The sequence below is a fragment of the Syngnathus acus genome, chromosome 16 (genome assembly GCF_901709675.1).
Source record: "Syngnathus acus chromosome 16, fSynAcu1.2, whole genome shotgun sequence".
NCBI lineage: Eukaryota > Metazoa > Chordata > Actinopteri > Syngnathiformes > Syngnathidae > Syngnathus > Syngnathus acus.
In genome coordinates this window covers 9,117,642-9,135,441 of record NC_051101.1, presented here as the reverse complement: position 1 = coordinate 9,135,441, position 17,800 = coordinate 9,117,642, and the positions used below count along the sequence as shown (strand labels likewise).

The 17,800-nt window shown below is 39.9% G+C and overlaps 1 protein-coding gene across 1 annotated transcript; it reads right to left on the bottom strand.

The window, feature by feature from the left end:
• Nucleotides 1-2,456: 2,456 nt before the first annotated feature.
• deptor (DEP domain containing MTOR-interacting protein) lies at nt 2,457-17,309 on the bottom strand. Its single transcript, XM_037273841.1, has 10 exons — nt 16,968-17,309; nt 16,777-16,866; nt 13,727-13,905; nt 13,094-13,217; nt 11,029-11,207; nt 10,147-10,329; nt 9,764-9,901; nt 9,330-9,400; nt 8,964-9,068; nt 2,457-5,324 (listed from the first exon to the last, which is right to left on the bottom strand). The coding sequence occupies exons 1-10, from the start codon at nt 16,979-16,981 to the stop codon at nt 5,202-5,204; spliced, it is 1,206 nt and encodes a 401-aa protein (XP_037129736.1). The 5' UTR covers nt 16,982-17,309; the 3' UTR covers nt 2,457-5,201.
• Nucleotides 17,310-17,800: the final 491 nt, after the last annotated feature.

Genomic DNA, 17,800 nt, shown 5'->3' with positions numbered 1-17,800 from the left:
ATTCCCAGAGTGCTGCCTACTTGAGGTCACTAGAGAATACTTTACTTTTAATTCCCAATTCCTAATTCCTTTGACACAATGATGATTCTAGAATCTAGAATCATCATTGTGTCAAAGCGATATGGACTTTCACATGGTTAGGTAAAATGGGTAAGGTGGTCGTCGCGTCTTTAGTTAAGCTTATCTCAGGCATGAGGCTAATCACCACAGACCATTTTGTCTTGTGCAATGACAGACCAGGAAAAACAATAATTGGCAAATGATGCATGGGTGATTTATGGCCAACAAATGTGCCCATTAAAATCATTGGAATCCAATAACTGAATTATCTATGATTGCTGCATCCTGTTTCATCCCATATCCTCCAACTAAAACTCGCTGTACTGATTGTAAATAATGCACAAGTGCCATGGCAGCAGTAAGCATTTGGCTACATTTCGGAACATTTGGAAGACTAACTTGCAAATATGCCATACTGCTAACTAAACTGGCAGCAAATGTTGGCTTCTACTCCAACTACAAGCTCCAGTCGTGCATTTTGCATGAAAAGCAGGAAACATTTTATTGTCTACAATTGCCTGGAGGGGATTGAAATGAACTGTATCAGTGGAAGAGATGTAGGTACGTCAATAATGTAAACCCAACTGTCTCTAACCTTTATTTTACACTGCCTGCTAAAGCTTGGCTTTACCCTCGTTATTTCCAATACGTTGTTCTGTACAAACAGCAGACGCAGCACACCAATATTTTGCCTTTGGCAGTGCTGTCGGGGCTGCAACAGAGGCCCTACTGCATCGGGTGGAAACACACAGCGGCAATCAGGTCAAATTAAAGCATTTTGCCTCCTTAGTGATCAAAGTCAGCAAAAGGCCCGATGCTCGTGTGTGATCGTGAATAGTTATCAAGTAGTTTGAGCACAGTTTTTTTTTTTATGCCCAACCTGCTGAGAATGCGGCTGGATCGACAATCAAAAACTGTTCCTGTTCAGTATTTGCATCTCAAATTCTTTTGTGTGGTCAACACTCAGGTCGATAAGGTTTCAGCAGTATCAGAAAATCGGGGCATTGCTGATTTTTAACACAAGGACGGGAAAATAATGAAATCGACTGGATTGTTGAGATGTACGGAAATTCCATAATGTGAATTTTAAAACCATGTCCGGTTGAAACTATTATCCCCTTGTCTGACAAGTATTTTAAACATCAAAATGGATGCTGGCACAGTGGCACTGATGTTATCGAGGACCCATTTCTCTGTTATGTTAGTATTTATGTGATCTTTGAGCTGAGAAAAATAGACTTAATATTTCAAGCCAACAATATGGATGACTACAATATAACTGGTTTTCTATGGTGCAGCGCAAGATCATCCATCAACTTGGGTGTCATTAAAGGCGTGGAAACACAAGCACTCCAAATACGTGTCTCAATTTAAAGACTCAAATGCCTGCAGTAGTAGAAGAAATGACCAAATTCTAGTTAAATTCACACAATAGTCAAAGAGGTGAGAGCAAGTGGCATTTGTGCTTGCTGGTACTTGTTAGTCAAAGGGGGTAGTGGACAATCCCAACCCTAATCACAACTCAACGGAGCCCGGTCGATAACTCCTTGAGTCTGTTTGAGGTTTACATGTCTATTACAGTATAGAGCTTATTCTTTTAAGAGAACGTGTGAGATGGAGCCTATCCCAGCTGACTTTGCGGGGTACACCCTTGACTGGTCACCAATTAATCACAGGGCATCTTGATGATCACCATCACTGAGTGGGAACTGAACACACTGTTTTCATGGAAATCAGCCACGTGAACCACCCTCTAGACTACAGGACATTTATCATCATGACACTTCTCTCAGACGTGACAAACAAAATACAGCAGAGAGTATCTCACAATTATTTGAACAACACTGCTACCTGCTGGTAGCAATGCGCTACTGTGAGTTACACTTTCAATTTCAGATTTTTGCATTTTATTTGGGTATATGCCTTATCTTATAATGAAGCAGAGTTCATCTGGTTCATACAAAACATGATAAGAATCTATATGAACTCATGGGGGTTAGAATATATTAAAGCAATTAAATACTATATTGCAAGGGAGCCAGTCAATGGTTAATCTCAAATTCAAAATGTCATCTACAGTACTTACTTGAATATTCCGTGTGTGATTTATTTTTGGAACTATAAATTAATAAAAAAGTGCTTCTAATGTTTAAGAATGGACACATTATACCTATAAATATATTTTCCATTTAGTAATAAAAGAATCTGACATTTCCATCATAAAGTCAGCCAGATTTGAATGTCTTAAAATGATGAACTGGTTTCAATAAAATGCAATAATTCATATCTTTCTTACAATTGTATCGCACGTTACTTGTGCAATAAGATGTGATATAAGAAGCAAAATTAGACATATAAAATCTCTACATGTATTGAAAAGTGAACAACTCTCCCAGTTAACACAGAATGCTTTTATTTACCACTTAACATCTTACTCAGGAAAATATCTGTGCGTTTATCATTAAAACAACGAGCTCTTTATTGAGTTTAAAAGCAGAATTGTCCCACTTTGAGAGCAAAAATAATCCAAAGTAACTGCTGAAAATATCATAGTCCCTTTTATAGCTGAAATATGAATGCGTCGACAGAAGTTATACATTCGCCCATCAGTTCAAGAGTGTGTAAAACACTGATTGTCCCTTAAAATGAAGCATGACAGCCACCGCAGCATGACCAGATGAAACTTATGTACACAAAACAGTAACATGAGAAGCAAAACAAATCATTAAGGCAAATCATCCCATCATTCATTAATGAATTCTAATCCTGTGCATTGTTATTCTGAAAGATATCAGTCTGTGTGAGAAACAAAACTATTTAGATTTTACAAACACCACTTTAAAAGTGAAGGTGAGTGAGTCTGGGAAAAATAGAAATGATAGAATACAACCAAATATAAACTGATGTTAACCACTATTCATTTACTCAATGTGTTTTTATGGCAAAGGTAATGTAAAAAAGCTGCAAAAAAAATTGTAGCCTGTTAAAAGAAGGCGTATTATCTGCATGTTTACATGACGCAAATTTACAAGAGAATAAACAAACAAAACAGTTGGGAAAATCAGCAGTCATCTTTGGTTGAGAAATAATGACGCAATTACTGACTGCACCTAAAGATGATTTGTCTACAATTGCCTTTGCTTGTCGCAAAGGCACTAATGAAATTAATGACAATTAATGCAGGTCACCTTTTACAACAAACATTTTTAGTGGCCTCTAATCAAGTCTACTAGCTTACTTGACAACTCTTTCGGGAGAAATGGTCGAAGTCAACAAGAGGTGTCAAAAGATAACATTAAAAATATCTACCTATATAGTATAGGTAGATATTTTTAATGTTGACACATTGGACACACCATTAGGTACACCTGAGCCAATACAAAGACTGTATTGAAATTTCTGCGATCACACAGGTAATAATAATAATCTCTTGACAAGATCAAAGAGGTCATGATAAAGTGAATGCATTGATACTACATCCTTGCAAAATTGGAAAACTTTCGTATTATTATCATTTCACTGCACTAAACTGAGATTTCAAACACCCCAGCAGAGCAACCTCTCAACTTCTGCTCACATGTGATGAAAGATACACTCATGCCATCACCTCAAAACACCCGTGTCGTCTCACAACACATTGCGATAAATTGTCACCATTGGATGAAAACTCATCAACTGTGGAAAATGTTTTCCCTTGGACAGCCGTTACGTGTTGTACACTGAAATTCTAAAGACACCACATTTTTAAATTTGACAGCATGCTTAGTATGGTGAGTGCAGTCGAGAGCTTTTCTCTCAGATGATGGAGTAATAGCTAATATCCAATATTGAGGAGTACGTGTGCGTAACTGCATAGGGAAACACGATGGGAGTTGTTATTTATACATGACATATATATGCCAAAAGGAAGATCATATTAAATTCCTTCATACGCTACACCTAGTTACATCTGGTTCATATAAAGATATACAATATGTACCGGTATTAGTCTCTACATACAACGGTTCAATTGTCATACCATAATGTTTTTTTTGGTCAAATTTAAATGTGGGGCCATCATACAGCCATCATGCTGCAATGCGAGCGTCATGATGTAGCAACATTCTAACAAAAAGCATGCATCTCTTATAGTTAAGTGCTTTATGTTAAAAAAGAGAAATTTGCAATACATTCAGTTGTGCAATTACCCTGACTAGCCAATGTGGATCAGGTCCGTTGCATAGTCCATGACACATTGTTAAAAACCCACCCAATGAGCTCCATTAATATACTGCCACATATATTTTTGCGCTTAGCATTAAATGTTTAAATTGCAATTGTACATAAGGAAATTACCTTAAATTGTTTGAGGATGCTTATATTGGTGTTTTGCGAATATTTGTTTTTTAAATCAACCTACGATTTGCTATGATTGTCACTAGTTGGCTATCATTTACAATACGTTTTACAAACTATATTATGATGAGGCCAGAAAGCCGTGATTTTCATATTGTAATCTAGAAACAAACGCATGATTAACAAATGTGCATTTTAAAACAATTTCTTAAATCTATAAGGGATATTTTGTGCTTTTAATGCTAGAAAATTCTATCAGAGCTTATAGTTATGGTGCTGATTACATCAGCCTGAATAAATGTTACAAACCCTCATTTGACTTGAGAATTTTTTTTTTTTATTCAACTTCATACACTGTACCTATGTTCGTATAGGTATCATCGAATCATATTGTAAATTGTATCCAGTGCGTCTGAATTTTGTTTAAATGTGCGTGTGTGAAAATGTGTTTGTGCCAGCAGAGGGCAGCATCGGTCTCTCCAAAGCGTTCGTTGTGGAATTGGAAACTAGCTCCAGCAAAGGACACTGGAGGTGGTAAGTCATCTGTTGATGATGCAAAGTTGGCACTCATTTTTCTCCAAATTGTCACTGAGATATGGATTGTCCTTCCTCTGTTTTTTTTTTTTTAAAGTAGAGGAGTTGAATACAGAAGATTGCACAGTCTCACTTTTTGTGCGTGTGATTCGAGTTGCAGAGACGAAGAACAGTACAACAGCGTTCATCCGCTTTCTTAGTGCGGGTGGTTTTCACTCAACCTTAGGTGTTGCTGTTGCACATGTCTTGTCAGCAGTTTGTGCTCAACACAGTCAGATCTCCTCCATGACTTCCATGACGATTGTCCTGGGCCCAGTGAGGATCAAGTTGCTCACAGTTCTGTAGTCGTGAGCGAGGACGTTCAAGCCGTTCACCGATACCACAAACTGGCAAACCTAAAGATGGGAGAGATCAAATATGAACATTGACTTCACTGAGGAGAGCGTTTCATTTTATCCACTGTCGGTCTTGTTTGCGTACGAGTTTACATTTAATTTACAAAAAGTAAAATGGAGTTTAAAAAAACAGCAACACAGTTGAGTGAATTTGACTGGAGTTGCGGCGCTTGTTGACCTTTTGACATGCTGGGTGTGACATTACGAACTTTCTTCCCACGACTTTTTGGGAAAAGTGCTTGACCTTTTTCGTTGGCTGTTTTCCAGATGGATTTGAGCAAGAAACATTTTGAGTGAACAAAAGCCATCTGGCGTGACAGGTTGGAAAAGGGGATTATGTTGCAGCAATTCATTTTCATCGCGCTTTACTCTTTGCTCAAATCACTACAGTAAAGACCGATTTCAGATTTCACAATTTGCATCTCAAAACCAACAGTTAAATGTTGCTGTGTGTTGTTGGTGTGTGTTAAATGCCATTCTCCTCTTCCCATATCAATGTGTGCACGTGAGATCTGAATTTGGCATTGTTGAGACGACAAAGTGTACACAGATGACTGAATGGACAGCTGGGTAAACTCTTCTTTTGGCCTCAATAAAGATGATCTAGCCAAGATGTGAGCTCCCAAAAATAGTTGGACAGTCATACAATTTGGTTTGCAACCCAAATGTTATGGAAACACATCACTTCGTTTGTTTCACTTTATCTTTGTTTTTTTGTGATGCCGACAAAAGTACCACTAAGAGCAAAGAGGAAAAGTGTGATGATGACCACATGTCTGTCATTAAAAATTGCTAATCAATGTTAAAATATTGTCTATACACTATACTATAAATGCAGGCACTGGTTAATTCTGAAACGGAATTATTAAATGGACTTCTTTTATAGGACAAATGAACAAAAGTAGTTTAACAAACTGTGCTCGGCGATTTTCCACTGTACTGTTGTGTGTTTTTAGAAAACAATTCGTTATAAAGTTTCCCCTTTTGTAAAATGCTGACTACAGCTAAATTACCTCAGGAACGACACAACCGCATGCTAACTGGGACGCCGTCATGCCTGCGCCCTGCCGCGCCCTGCCTTCCTGATCATGACCAAACCGCAACTGCCAACTGGAGCCAATTAAAGTAAGGAGGCGCTCGCAACATGACGGCACTTTGGCATTTTAGGTTTTTGCAGACTTCTATTCAACTTGTTTCAAAATGTTTCTGAAACTTTGTGCACATTCGGGTTTCGGAGCCCACAAATCACCGGACGTTCTGCGGAATGGTGTTGAATGTCTTTTACAAAATCACCAGCTAATAAAATTTAATGTGCTTCCTGAGGTTTTAAGATAGATTACAGCAAGAGGGTGAGAAAAACAACAACAAAAAATGTTAGTAATCCCATGTTGTTGCTGCAAACCGCCTCAGGTCATTAAGAGCCAAAAATACTCTTCTTGACGCACACACACATGCACACCTGAATATCTTTTTATCTTATCTCTGTTTATTCCGTCTGTTTAAGCTTCCTTTTAAACTTCTCTTAACAGCCCCCCTCCTTAATTCCGGCCTCCTCTCAGGGCTGCGGGCTTGTTACTCTTGGCCGGGTGCCAGTGGGCAGGGAGGGGGCGTGAAAGAAAAAATAAAAAAAGTCTCCCAAAGAAAAGACCACGAAAATGTGCAGAGCAAATAATGGACACATGCTGAGTGAGAGCTGGAAGAGCTTATTCTTTCCTTGTCAGGTGATGAAGAAGAATCACAAGGATTTCATTTCGTTTGGCAAAATGTTGTATTCATTACTTGCCATTTACTGTAAATAATCGCCAAGATCGTTAACCAAGAAGTATTTTTAAAGTACAAATCTTTGGTGGGTTGACAATTATTAACATAACCTCCGCGGAACTATGTCAGACATCTCCAGCTCCAAAGATAAACTATGCAAACAAATGATAGGTGGCCTGCCGATGTTTGCAGTGATTTAGCAGCCAGCAAACATTCACACCTAAAGACAACGTCTGAGACGGGGCAAGCAAACAATAAACACACCTTTTCCAGCAGAGGCGACAGGAAGGAAGGGGAAGTTTATAAATGGACCACACACACACATAAGACTTGACAGAAAAAAAAAAAGACGTTTGTCTGATGTGATAAGTATGTAAAACACTTATTTTCAATCACTGAAGTATATTTAGCAACTTTAATTGTGCATATATTAGTGTATTTGTATCTGGAATAAGAAAAAATGTAAATATTACCCGTTTTTTTATGTCGAGTCCCATACGGAAGTTGATTTTATGTCATGTTGGTCATATACAGACTACAAAAACATTTTATCTGGCACAGCAGTCGATTGTAAAAACAAATGGTACCTAGGAGGATTTTGTTTTTAAAAAAAAGGCTCTAAAATATATAACCCATGAATACTCAGACATAACAACAACTTGTTGCATCATAGCTATCCTTCCATTTTTATCCCATCTGACTTCGGATATGATATGGGGTACATCCTGGACTGGTTTCAGCCAGTTGCATCACTTTTTTTTTTCTCATATATTTATGATGGCCTGCTGGGGACTTGATAAAAACTGAAAGGACCACTAATAAGAGGGGGACAGACTCCGATGTGGTATTTTTTAGTATCTATAGTATCACAACTTCTGTCTGGTTGACAGTGATTAGTCAAATCGGCGGTACGTGTTCTCGGAGGTCACAGTGACTGTCTGCATTTGTAACTTCACCCTTCGGCCTCTTACGTGGACGCCATGTCAACACCTTGCAACGTGGCCTTCTCTCTGAGGATGACGTTACTGCTAACTAATTATCCATCAATAAAATGAGTCATGGGAGGTGGAACACGGAGAATAGCAAGGCAACTCCTCATAAACAAACAACAAGCACTTTCTTAACTGCTCAAACAGAAAATTATCATTAGTGATACGGTGAAGAACATTCCCTCCCGCCCAAGTGATAACACATTTTGGCCATTTATCTCATTACTTTTATTTTTTCTTCAAATATATCTGTGTGGCTTGTGACCATATGCAATTGTCAAATAGTTTGCCTTTATGCCACACTATCAGCCCAAATTCAGGCTAGTTACTCTTCCATTAAGATAACAATGCCTTATCAGCACCCGTGACCCATGACACACATTTCCACTGCAACTAAATATGAACGTCAAAGCAGAAGTGGTTATTCCAAATGCCCAATTCCTCTTTTTTGTACAAAAAAGAATCAACATTTTTATGAAGTTACATTTTACTACTGCATGATGTTAACCAAACCAGCAGGAGCTCATCATTTAATTGTCAAACTTTAAAGGGTCGCATAGTACATGATGTGTTATGTGTAACAGTAAGACATGTCTGCTTGTGTGTCGCCTGCAGCCAGCTAGCCTGCTGCTAGTTTTCTGCTGCCTGACCATTTGACAGTGCAGTCACTGTGCAATGCATTCCCAGCATTCCTTGCTGCCGCTCTGCTTGCACAATTCACCGCCAGCTGTGGTGGCTGCATGGGAGGAATGACCCCGCTTTCTTGCTACTATTACTACTATCATTTGATCACATTTTATGCTCTGAATTTTACACACTGGTTTTTATTTTTGCCACAATGTCACGGTGCCTTCCATCTTTTCGTGCATGAGGTGTGTAATGTCCTTACTTTCATGCCAGCAGCTGCTGCAGGTCCCCCGGGGTCCACCGCCTGGATGTGACAGGGTTTGCTACCTCGCACGACAAAGCCCCAACCCACAGCATCGCCTACGATCTGTGCAAGGCCAAATCAAAGGTTGTCATGGTGGAAGTATCCCATAAAGTAATACTTCATATTATCATCTACAGTACATGCTTTGAGGATTATTATGCATAAAATACAGAATAGACAACGCATGTGGTGTGTACAGTATGTGTCTATTTCCTTGTGGGACTCGTGACAACAGTGTCTGAATGTGTGACATTGTTACAACAGCATCCTGTAAAAGTCACATTTGAGCATGTCCATGTGCGTGTGCATGTGTGTTTCTCCTACAGTGAATGTCTTCTTTAGAAAAGGTCCTCCTGGGCTCTGGAGCTCCTCTGGACTCACGTGTCTCTTCAGAACTGTCCAACCACAGAACATTTGATTATTAATGCCGGATTGTGGGATGTGTATTTTGCATGTGTGTGCGTGCGTCCCTTTATGTGTATTTAAGAAGTTTCCTTCTTCCTGTTTGTATTGTGTGCATGAAGCTGAGAGGTTTTGTGCCTACCAAGAGACCATCAAGGACACCTCCCACACACACATTCATGGGCACACACACACATTCATGGGCAGGCACACGCGCACGCACACACATTTCTGGTTTTCATCTCATCACATGAGTCACATTGCTTGATAGGAACAATATGTTTCAGTACCAAAACATAGTTGTGATGAATCTAAGTGGCTATTTGGTAAAAGCAGATTGCATAGCGGCTGCTGACCAGACTTGGGGTTGCATAGGACGGGTGGGCTACTGCTGAGTGTGGGACTGCTGCTGTAGTAGCCACTGCTGCCACAGCTGCTGCTCATGCTGCTCCGGCGGATCCCGACTGCCATCTTTATCTCTTTAGTGGGACTCACTGTCGACACCACGCACACAAAAAGTGAGGTCCAGTCATAATAATAACATATAACAATACATTTGATTAATTGATTTCGACAATGATGCTGAGCCGTATCATTAAGAATGAAAGACTGACAACACACCTCCCCAATTTTCTCATTATTTTTCTTTTTGAAAACGGATATTGAATGTTTTTGGTAGAATCTTTGAGATTTTTTTTTTTTTATTGTTTGTTTTTGTGTGTGATGAAGTGCAGACTACCTGAGAGAAAACTGGTATTCCCTCCATCCGAGTTCTGCTTGCGGAGACAGAAAGGGCTGTCGTGGCTCTCGGGGATGCCGCGACTCCGTTCGTGGAGCAGCTCCATTAACCGTCGCCGCCGCCGAAAGTTCATCCTGAACTGGAAGAGGAGGGGCCCGTCCACAAAGTGATGCTTGTTTGTGACTGGTTAAACAAAGCAGAACATAATTTTAGGAAAGTGGTTATGAGTTCAAAAGCTTTCTGAAACAGCCACAATGGATTTTGATTCAAGTCAGATGATTTGAGACTAAAAGGAAAATGATCGTAGACTCCACATTATGAAACGGCAAGTTGTCTTGGCAAGTTGAACAATAGCGATTTTGGGATGAAGCTCATCTCCCAATTGATTAATTAATTGCGTAAAATGTGTCTCAATACAGATCCATGTAGCTTAACCAGAGGTGGGTCAGAAAAACTTCCCCAAATATTTTCATTTCTGACAAGGTAACTGAGCACTATGAGATCAAGTTGTCTCATGCAGCTTTGTGTGTTGTCATATGAAATACTGATCTACCTCGTCTTTAATTCTTTGAAAACAGGTTACACGCACACACTAATGCAATGTTTATGAGGCAATGTTTCCCATAGCCATTGACTAAAAGTTGTGGAAGGTCAAATATAAACAGTACAACCATGTGACTGCTCCTCAGTGCAGTCTAATTGAATCATGCACCACATTCACATCAAATCGAATTTAACGTCATGTGGAGGCTTGACTTAGTCAATCAGGATATCTTGAGGAGTTGCTGCACAGGGCAACGAACCTCTAATAAGACGTACACTTCCAATAAAGTTTCAAACCATTCATTAGTAATGGAAAGTGGAGCCAGACTTCCTCCTCACCATGCTGGATGATCCCATGTTCAAGTAGACGCCGCCCAAGTTGCTCCGCCTCCTCCCTGGTCGCCATCTCCCCTTCCTGCAGGAGCCAATCAATGAACTCGGAAGCTACCAACGTCCGCTCGAAGTTTCCGCCTTCTTCCTCCCTGCTCTGTATGATGCTGTTCTCCGTGTTCATCAACCTAGACAACATCAATGAGCTTTAGTGAGTGGCCATGAAGGAAAAATCCAGACATTCAGTAAATGCATCAGATTGAGAACTCGAGGGAACAATTATTCTCAATAGGTTGAAAAGTGTATTTGTTTTTGGTTTCTTACATTTATTCGTGAATGTGTGGGATTCTGTAATCACAATTACATATACAAGTAGTCGGTAATTATAAAAAAAAAAAATAGTGGCATAGTATGACTTTTTCTTAAATAAAAACACCAAAGTGGAACCCCTTCCAAACTTGCGGCTCAGACACATTCCCGACTTTATAATCTGAATAACCGGACGCACTGGGGATGAAAAACATTATTCCTTGAAGCTCGCTAATCTTTTAAGCTGCTGGGAAATGATAATATCATTTGTGCAAGAGCTATAAATGACTATATTCTAATTACTGACATTGACATTTGTTGCAGTGTGAAACTGCAAAATTCAAATTTATATTTTTGCTTTTTTTGTCGCGTAGGGTAAGCGAAACTAGGAACAAAAAAAACAAAACAAGTACAGACATGTGGAGGGCAGAATTGCTGACTCTTACCCGACTGTGTACAAAAACACACGTCAGTCAACAACTGTCACCGATTGAGTGAAACAATAAAGCGTGCTGAATCATCTTTCAACCAGGACATGCCCGCACATGTCAAAGCCATACGCTTAAACACACAATTTTTTTCTGTTTTATGTGCATTTATCACTCACTAAAGCTTTCCCGCATCCCACAGCTAACTTGCATTTGTTCTTAAAAGTCAAAAACACAGGGAACTGGAAACTCCTGGTAAGGGAAAGTAACAATGTTGACATTATTTAAGATCATGTGTTCATAACAAAGTATGAGACATGATAGTTCAGGTTGCACAATTGTTGTTGTTGCAACATTACAAAATAGCTGCAAAGATTTGCCAAAACAAAAAATAATTGAGATCTTTCACTGTTGTCTTTCTTTTTACTGTGTCATGTTAATTTTGTCACATTTTCTTGTCGCATTCATTTGAGTGGTTTACTTGTGGAACTGATAAAGACTCGTTGCAGATGTCAACGCCTCTGTTGTGTGTCAAATGTTCTCTTTTGAGAAGCTCGTCAAGAACTGTTTTCAGAATCCTAATGGATGAAATTAAACTAAATGAAAAATACGTGCATTAGATCAGCAGGGCATAAATTCTGGGAAAATAAATTAGGAGCACTTTCCTCTCAGGGAGGTTCAATAAAGGTCATGCGGCGAAACAATTTGCAGTTCTATTTTCTCCTTGTGGTACATTTAAGGAACCTTTATGTAAAGTCAACACGTCAATTGTTAATATGGTGACAGGGTAGGACTTTAGCTAGAAGAGGCTCTCTGCCCATCATGCGTGCATAAATTGTCGATGAAATGTTCCGTGAAAAGTGACTGTGTACACAGTTGTCATTCACCCCGCTTAAATATGTTAAGTCAACAGTTGGTGTTAGCTCAACACGGTACACAGCGTGTTGTGCACGTCAAAGAGTAAACATAGTGTACAGGTTGGGATTATTCAAAGTGGCACAAAGCAAGCAGCCGCCAGCCGTGACCTGAATATTCATAATAACCCAGTTCGGATCTGGATCTCAGTCCATGACATCTGAAACTGAGCTCTATGGGGCTTAAGATGGAGATCAAGTACAAACAACATCATGGGCAAAAAGCTGAAGAAAAAACAAAACAGTTCCATTCGTGTTGTTCTTCTTCTCGGCCCTGATTGGACAAATACGCTTAATTGAAATTCAATAACCTCATGCCTGAAAAGCTTTTAAACTAATTGAGCTGAACACAATGGAAATAATGTTTGATTTGTTCCAGTGTGGAGGACATCAAAAAGCTGTGCATGTGTGTTGTCTACGTACTTCTCATAGATCCTCTGCCCCCTCATGAAGACTTTGGCTTCGCTATCTAACGGAAAGGTACCGTCGTCCTTACGGAAACGGTAGAACAACTTCATGTCTTTGAATTCCCGGTGCTCGTCGCACACTGCAAATGCACAAACAGCACAAGGTTAAGTTTTCAAGCTCCATCCATCCATCCATCCATCCATCCATCCATCCATCCATCCATCGACCCACCCAGACCCATCCATCCATCCATCCATCGACCCACCCAGACCCATCCATCCATCCACCCACCGACCCACCCAGACCCATCCATCCATCCATCCATCCATCCATCCATCCATCCATCCATCCATCCATCCATCCATCCATCCATCCATCCACCCAAATCCATCCATCCATCCACCCACCCAAATCCATCCATCCATCCATCCATCCATCCATCCATCCATCCATCCATCCATCCATCCATCCATCCATAAATATCAATGAGATATTCTTACGCTGCTAATCTATCGCTAATCTATGTTTAGCAGTAAAGTGCATACAACGGTAAATATCAGTATGAAAAAAAAAAAACTAAAGTATTGAAGTAACAAAACTAGCCATCTTGTGCTACACAAAAACTGGTTGAAAGCATTGCAGCTTCACCGTGGTGGATGATGCTCTGGTCCAGAAGCTTCTGCATGATCTTGATGGCCGTCTCTCGCTCGGAGGCCTCCTTGTGTTCAATCAGCCAATCAACCAGCTCTTTGCCCACGAAGCAGTTTGGGTACGTCCGCAAGTGATGACGTCGATCCTTGATGACCTTCGCTTCGTGGAGCCGCAACCTGGAAGATAATATTAGCTTTTGTAGAATTGTTATTTTTTCCAATTTTTTAAATGTAGCCCAGAATCAGACACATCCAGACCAAGTCATCCACCAGTCAAATAAATTTGTTCTGGTTTCACTTGCTAAACTTGAGTATGTCAAAGTCTCATCCAGACATCCAACTTTCCGTATATCTGGCTAACATTTTGCATAATTCATGATCACAGTCCAAGTCTGCCAGCAACGCAAGCGCCTGTCTGCCAAGAGCCCAGATGAGCAAACAATCCGGCACCAAAAGACTTCCGCCCACATCATGCCTTTTCCATTTAATTCCCTGTTAAATTATGCGAACAGAGATAAAGTGAGGTCAGGACATTCAGAGGGAAATCTCATGTACAGTCAATGCGGTCTCACAAGACTACAGAGCTCATTTCCATCCAAGATGAGCTCAGATAAGTCGCATTTAGACATTGTGGTTTTCAAGAGTACACAGAGTGCTTCTTATGCCCGCGTTTCTCGAGACAGAGTGTTCCTATGCCCGACATGACCACAGAGTGTTTTCACATACTAAGGAAACCTTCCTTGTGTTGCAGAATAACAAATGGGCCTTTTGAAGATGCTCCATTACATAAGAGCAGTCGAAAATGCCAGATTGTGACCTGCAGCTAATGTACATGGAAGCCAGAGCTAATAATAGGCCTTTTGGTGAAAAATGTTGTGTATTTTATGAAATGATCTATTTTTGCAGATTTCTCTAAGTAAGCCACACGGGGTCATGTGGTGCATTACATCACATTGAGGAAAACAAACCGGGACAGCAGATGAGTCAAACTTGATTGAACTTCAATTTGATATTTATACGTAAAGGCGCACTTGATTATAAAGTGTCAATTTTTTTTTTTTTTTTTTTTTTAGAAAAAAGGGTTTATGAATTTGGCTGCCACTTTATGTTATTCCGTTAAATAAAACTGCTGAGAATACGGGTATAGATTAGATGGATTGAATAGATAGTTTTCTTTTCTGTAAGCATTTTATTTTGTTATCAAAAGTGGATTATTTCAATTTTTGTTTTAGTCAGTTAATTAGTTTTTATTAACTCTAATACGAGACACAAAGACAAGAAGTTAAAGTTGGCTTTTACATACTCTAGTTCTTTATCAGTTTAGATGACAGAAAGCCACAGCAGGGAGTGGAGGTCAACAAAGGAGTGCGTCAATCATTACACTGCATACTTTTTCAAACTCCCACGCTGACTATGATAAGAGACAAAAGTACAGTTTCCAGTTTGCATTGCAGACAAAAAGAAACCGCTGTATGCCATGAAAGGTATGTTACACCCAGTACAGGTTGCCTGGCAATCACAGGTCATAAACAAAGATAGAAATCAATGGACAGAGTCTTCATAATTCTAACATGCATGGTTTTGGACTGTAGGAGGAAGCAAGAATACCCTGAAAAAAAAAAAAAAACCAGCACCACGACTATGCTGCTGTCTCAGGAACATCTTTTGCAATCCACACATCCGTTACCTTCACACTATTTCACTGCAATGACCTTCTCAAGGCCCAACTCCCTTTTCCTCCCTTGGCATGCACCAAGGCTTCGTTCTTGATCCCCTAGTTTTTATACCTTGAGAAAACTCCACGAGGGAATATATATATATATAAAATCCACATAGGAGGTAAAAATGCAAAAGAAGATAACAGGAAGGCCTCAGCTAAGATTCTGACCTGGGATCACTTGACAAAGGGAAACATGCTAACCAAAGAAACTTTTATCCGCACTTTCATTACCTCCACGGTATAATCAGTGCAATAGCCTTTTTTGCGGCGCCGCAAAAAAAAATCCTCAATAAACTACGAGTGCAAAACTGCAAACTCTTACAGAAACCACATTGTACATCTCCGTAACTTCCACTGCCGTGTCAATCCCTCCCAAACTAGTTGATAAGCATCTTTGGGTAGGCTGAAACATGTTGCAAAAGAATTAAGCAGCACAAAGCGGGACTCTTTTGCATCGCAATTTGGGCACTCTGTATCGCCAACAGGCCAACCCACTGCTCACTAAACCAAGTCACATGGTCAGCTGGGGGTACGGACACTGACACACACAGCATACAAAGACATACACTGGTGCTTAGTGACTGGGAACTTTGTGCTGACACAAGCCATTACTCTCGCGTGGCGATGAATGTTAGCCGTGTCACAGTAAATAAACCAAATTGGAGGAACAATTCATTTCAATGGAGAGGGTGGGAGGTGGGATGAAATTCCAGGCATTGTTGCCACGCTTTGCTACACTATTAATTGCTGAATTCATAGACCACCACACCATGGCAATGGGGGGCCTTACTCAACACTAGGTCAAAGGGCGTGTCAACACAACTAGGCAATGCTAGTCCCTGATATCTATGACATTATGAGGTTTAGTGGGTTCACCCTCACTTCATGTAGTGTTAGTAAAGCAAACAAAATCATTCGAATTCAGGCCAGTGGAGGGCTGGGAGTTCATGTTGAGTCCAAAATACAAAACGCATAGAGGGCTGGTGAGAACATTTACATAATTAATAAATAGAAGTTGAGCAAGTTAGTGTAGACTCTGAAATGTCTTTAGATACTCAAGCCTTTGAGCTTCAGATGTAAAAATAAAATAAAAAGGTGCAGTAAGTTGAATTTAGGTCCTGTTTTCTAAGGAGTAAAAGTAAAAAGTTATGCAAATAAATGCTCAAGTAAACTACAAACGCTAGAAAAATCAACTAGTACTTTGTTTCTTCCCACAACTGGAAATGATTGAAATAAAAAATAATGAGTGTCAAGTCCAAAATGGGTCCACCATGTTTTTGTTTTTTTTAATGATGGATATGATGGTCTTGAACAGAATCCCGACATACCTGAGCTGCTCCCCGGTGACGAGCACCTCGGCCAGCCGCTCCAGCTCGGCAGCCTTCTTCTGCATGCTGTTGGCGATCGCGTCCATCTCTCTGCCAACACGGACATCAACGGTGCAATTCGCTCAACAATGAGCTGATTGTATCATCATCATCATTTTATCAAGCAGCATTTGCATGATTCACTCACTCACCTTTCGAAAACCATGCTAAGCGATGATAGCTGATCACTTCGTTATAAAAAAAAAAGTAACAATAGGAGACAGTGAAGGATCACAAGCGGCGTGAAGGAAGCGAGATGAGCTGCGGACTTTTCCTCGAAAACCTCCGAATACGTGCACGCGCTCATTCATGGCTCCGTGCACGCAGCACTGCAAAGCCCCTTTCGTCCTTGGCCTGTCATGTCAAGTCAATTCCCCCCTCAATGCAAAAATATCTATAGTACATGCATCGTTGGGTTTTCAGCTCGCCTTAAGTGCTTGTCCAAAGTGACACACATAGGCGTAAACACACAGGACGCTGACACGCTTTCCTCACACACCCCGCACGGGGAGGATCGACATGACGTCACTGGGAGTTGACCGTGGGGGCGGTCCGGAATTTAACGAGTGCTGATTGGATGTACTGTACTGTCAAACGTGACTAAAGTATTCACACTAATAAATAAATAAATAAATTAATATGTTCTTTTGAGAACAAGTAAAAATGTTGATTCATTAAAAAATTAAAAGGGTGCAACCAAAAATCAAACGTACTTTCACGGACTATAGTTTTGTTTTTTCCATTTTGGCTTTTGCCTTCTAATTTTATTGTATTTGTTTGGTAGACTGTACATCCTTGTATAATTTATTCGTGTTGTATACTATATAATTCAATTAAAAAACTTTTTTTTTCATTTATGTTTATAAACTAACCATACCAAAAAAATCAATGTTCGACTTGACGATTATAATGTGGTTCAAGTCCGATTTTGTTGCCATTCTGACAGAGAAAAAAAAACACCTAGAGAACAGAGTTCATGGACATA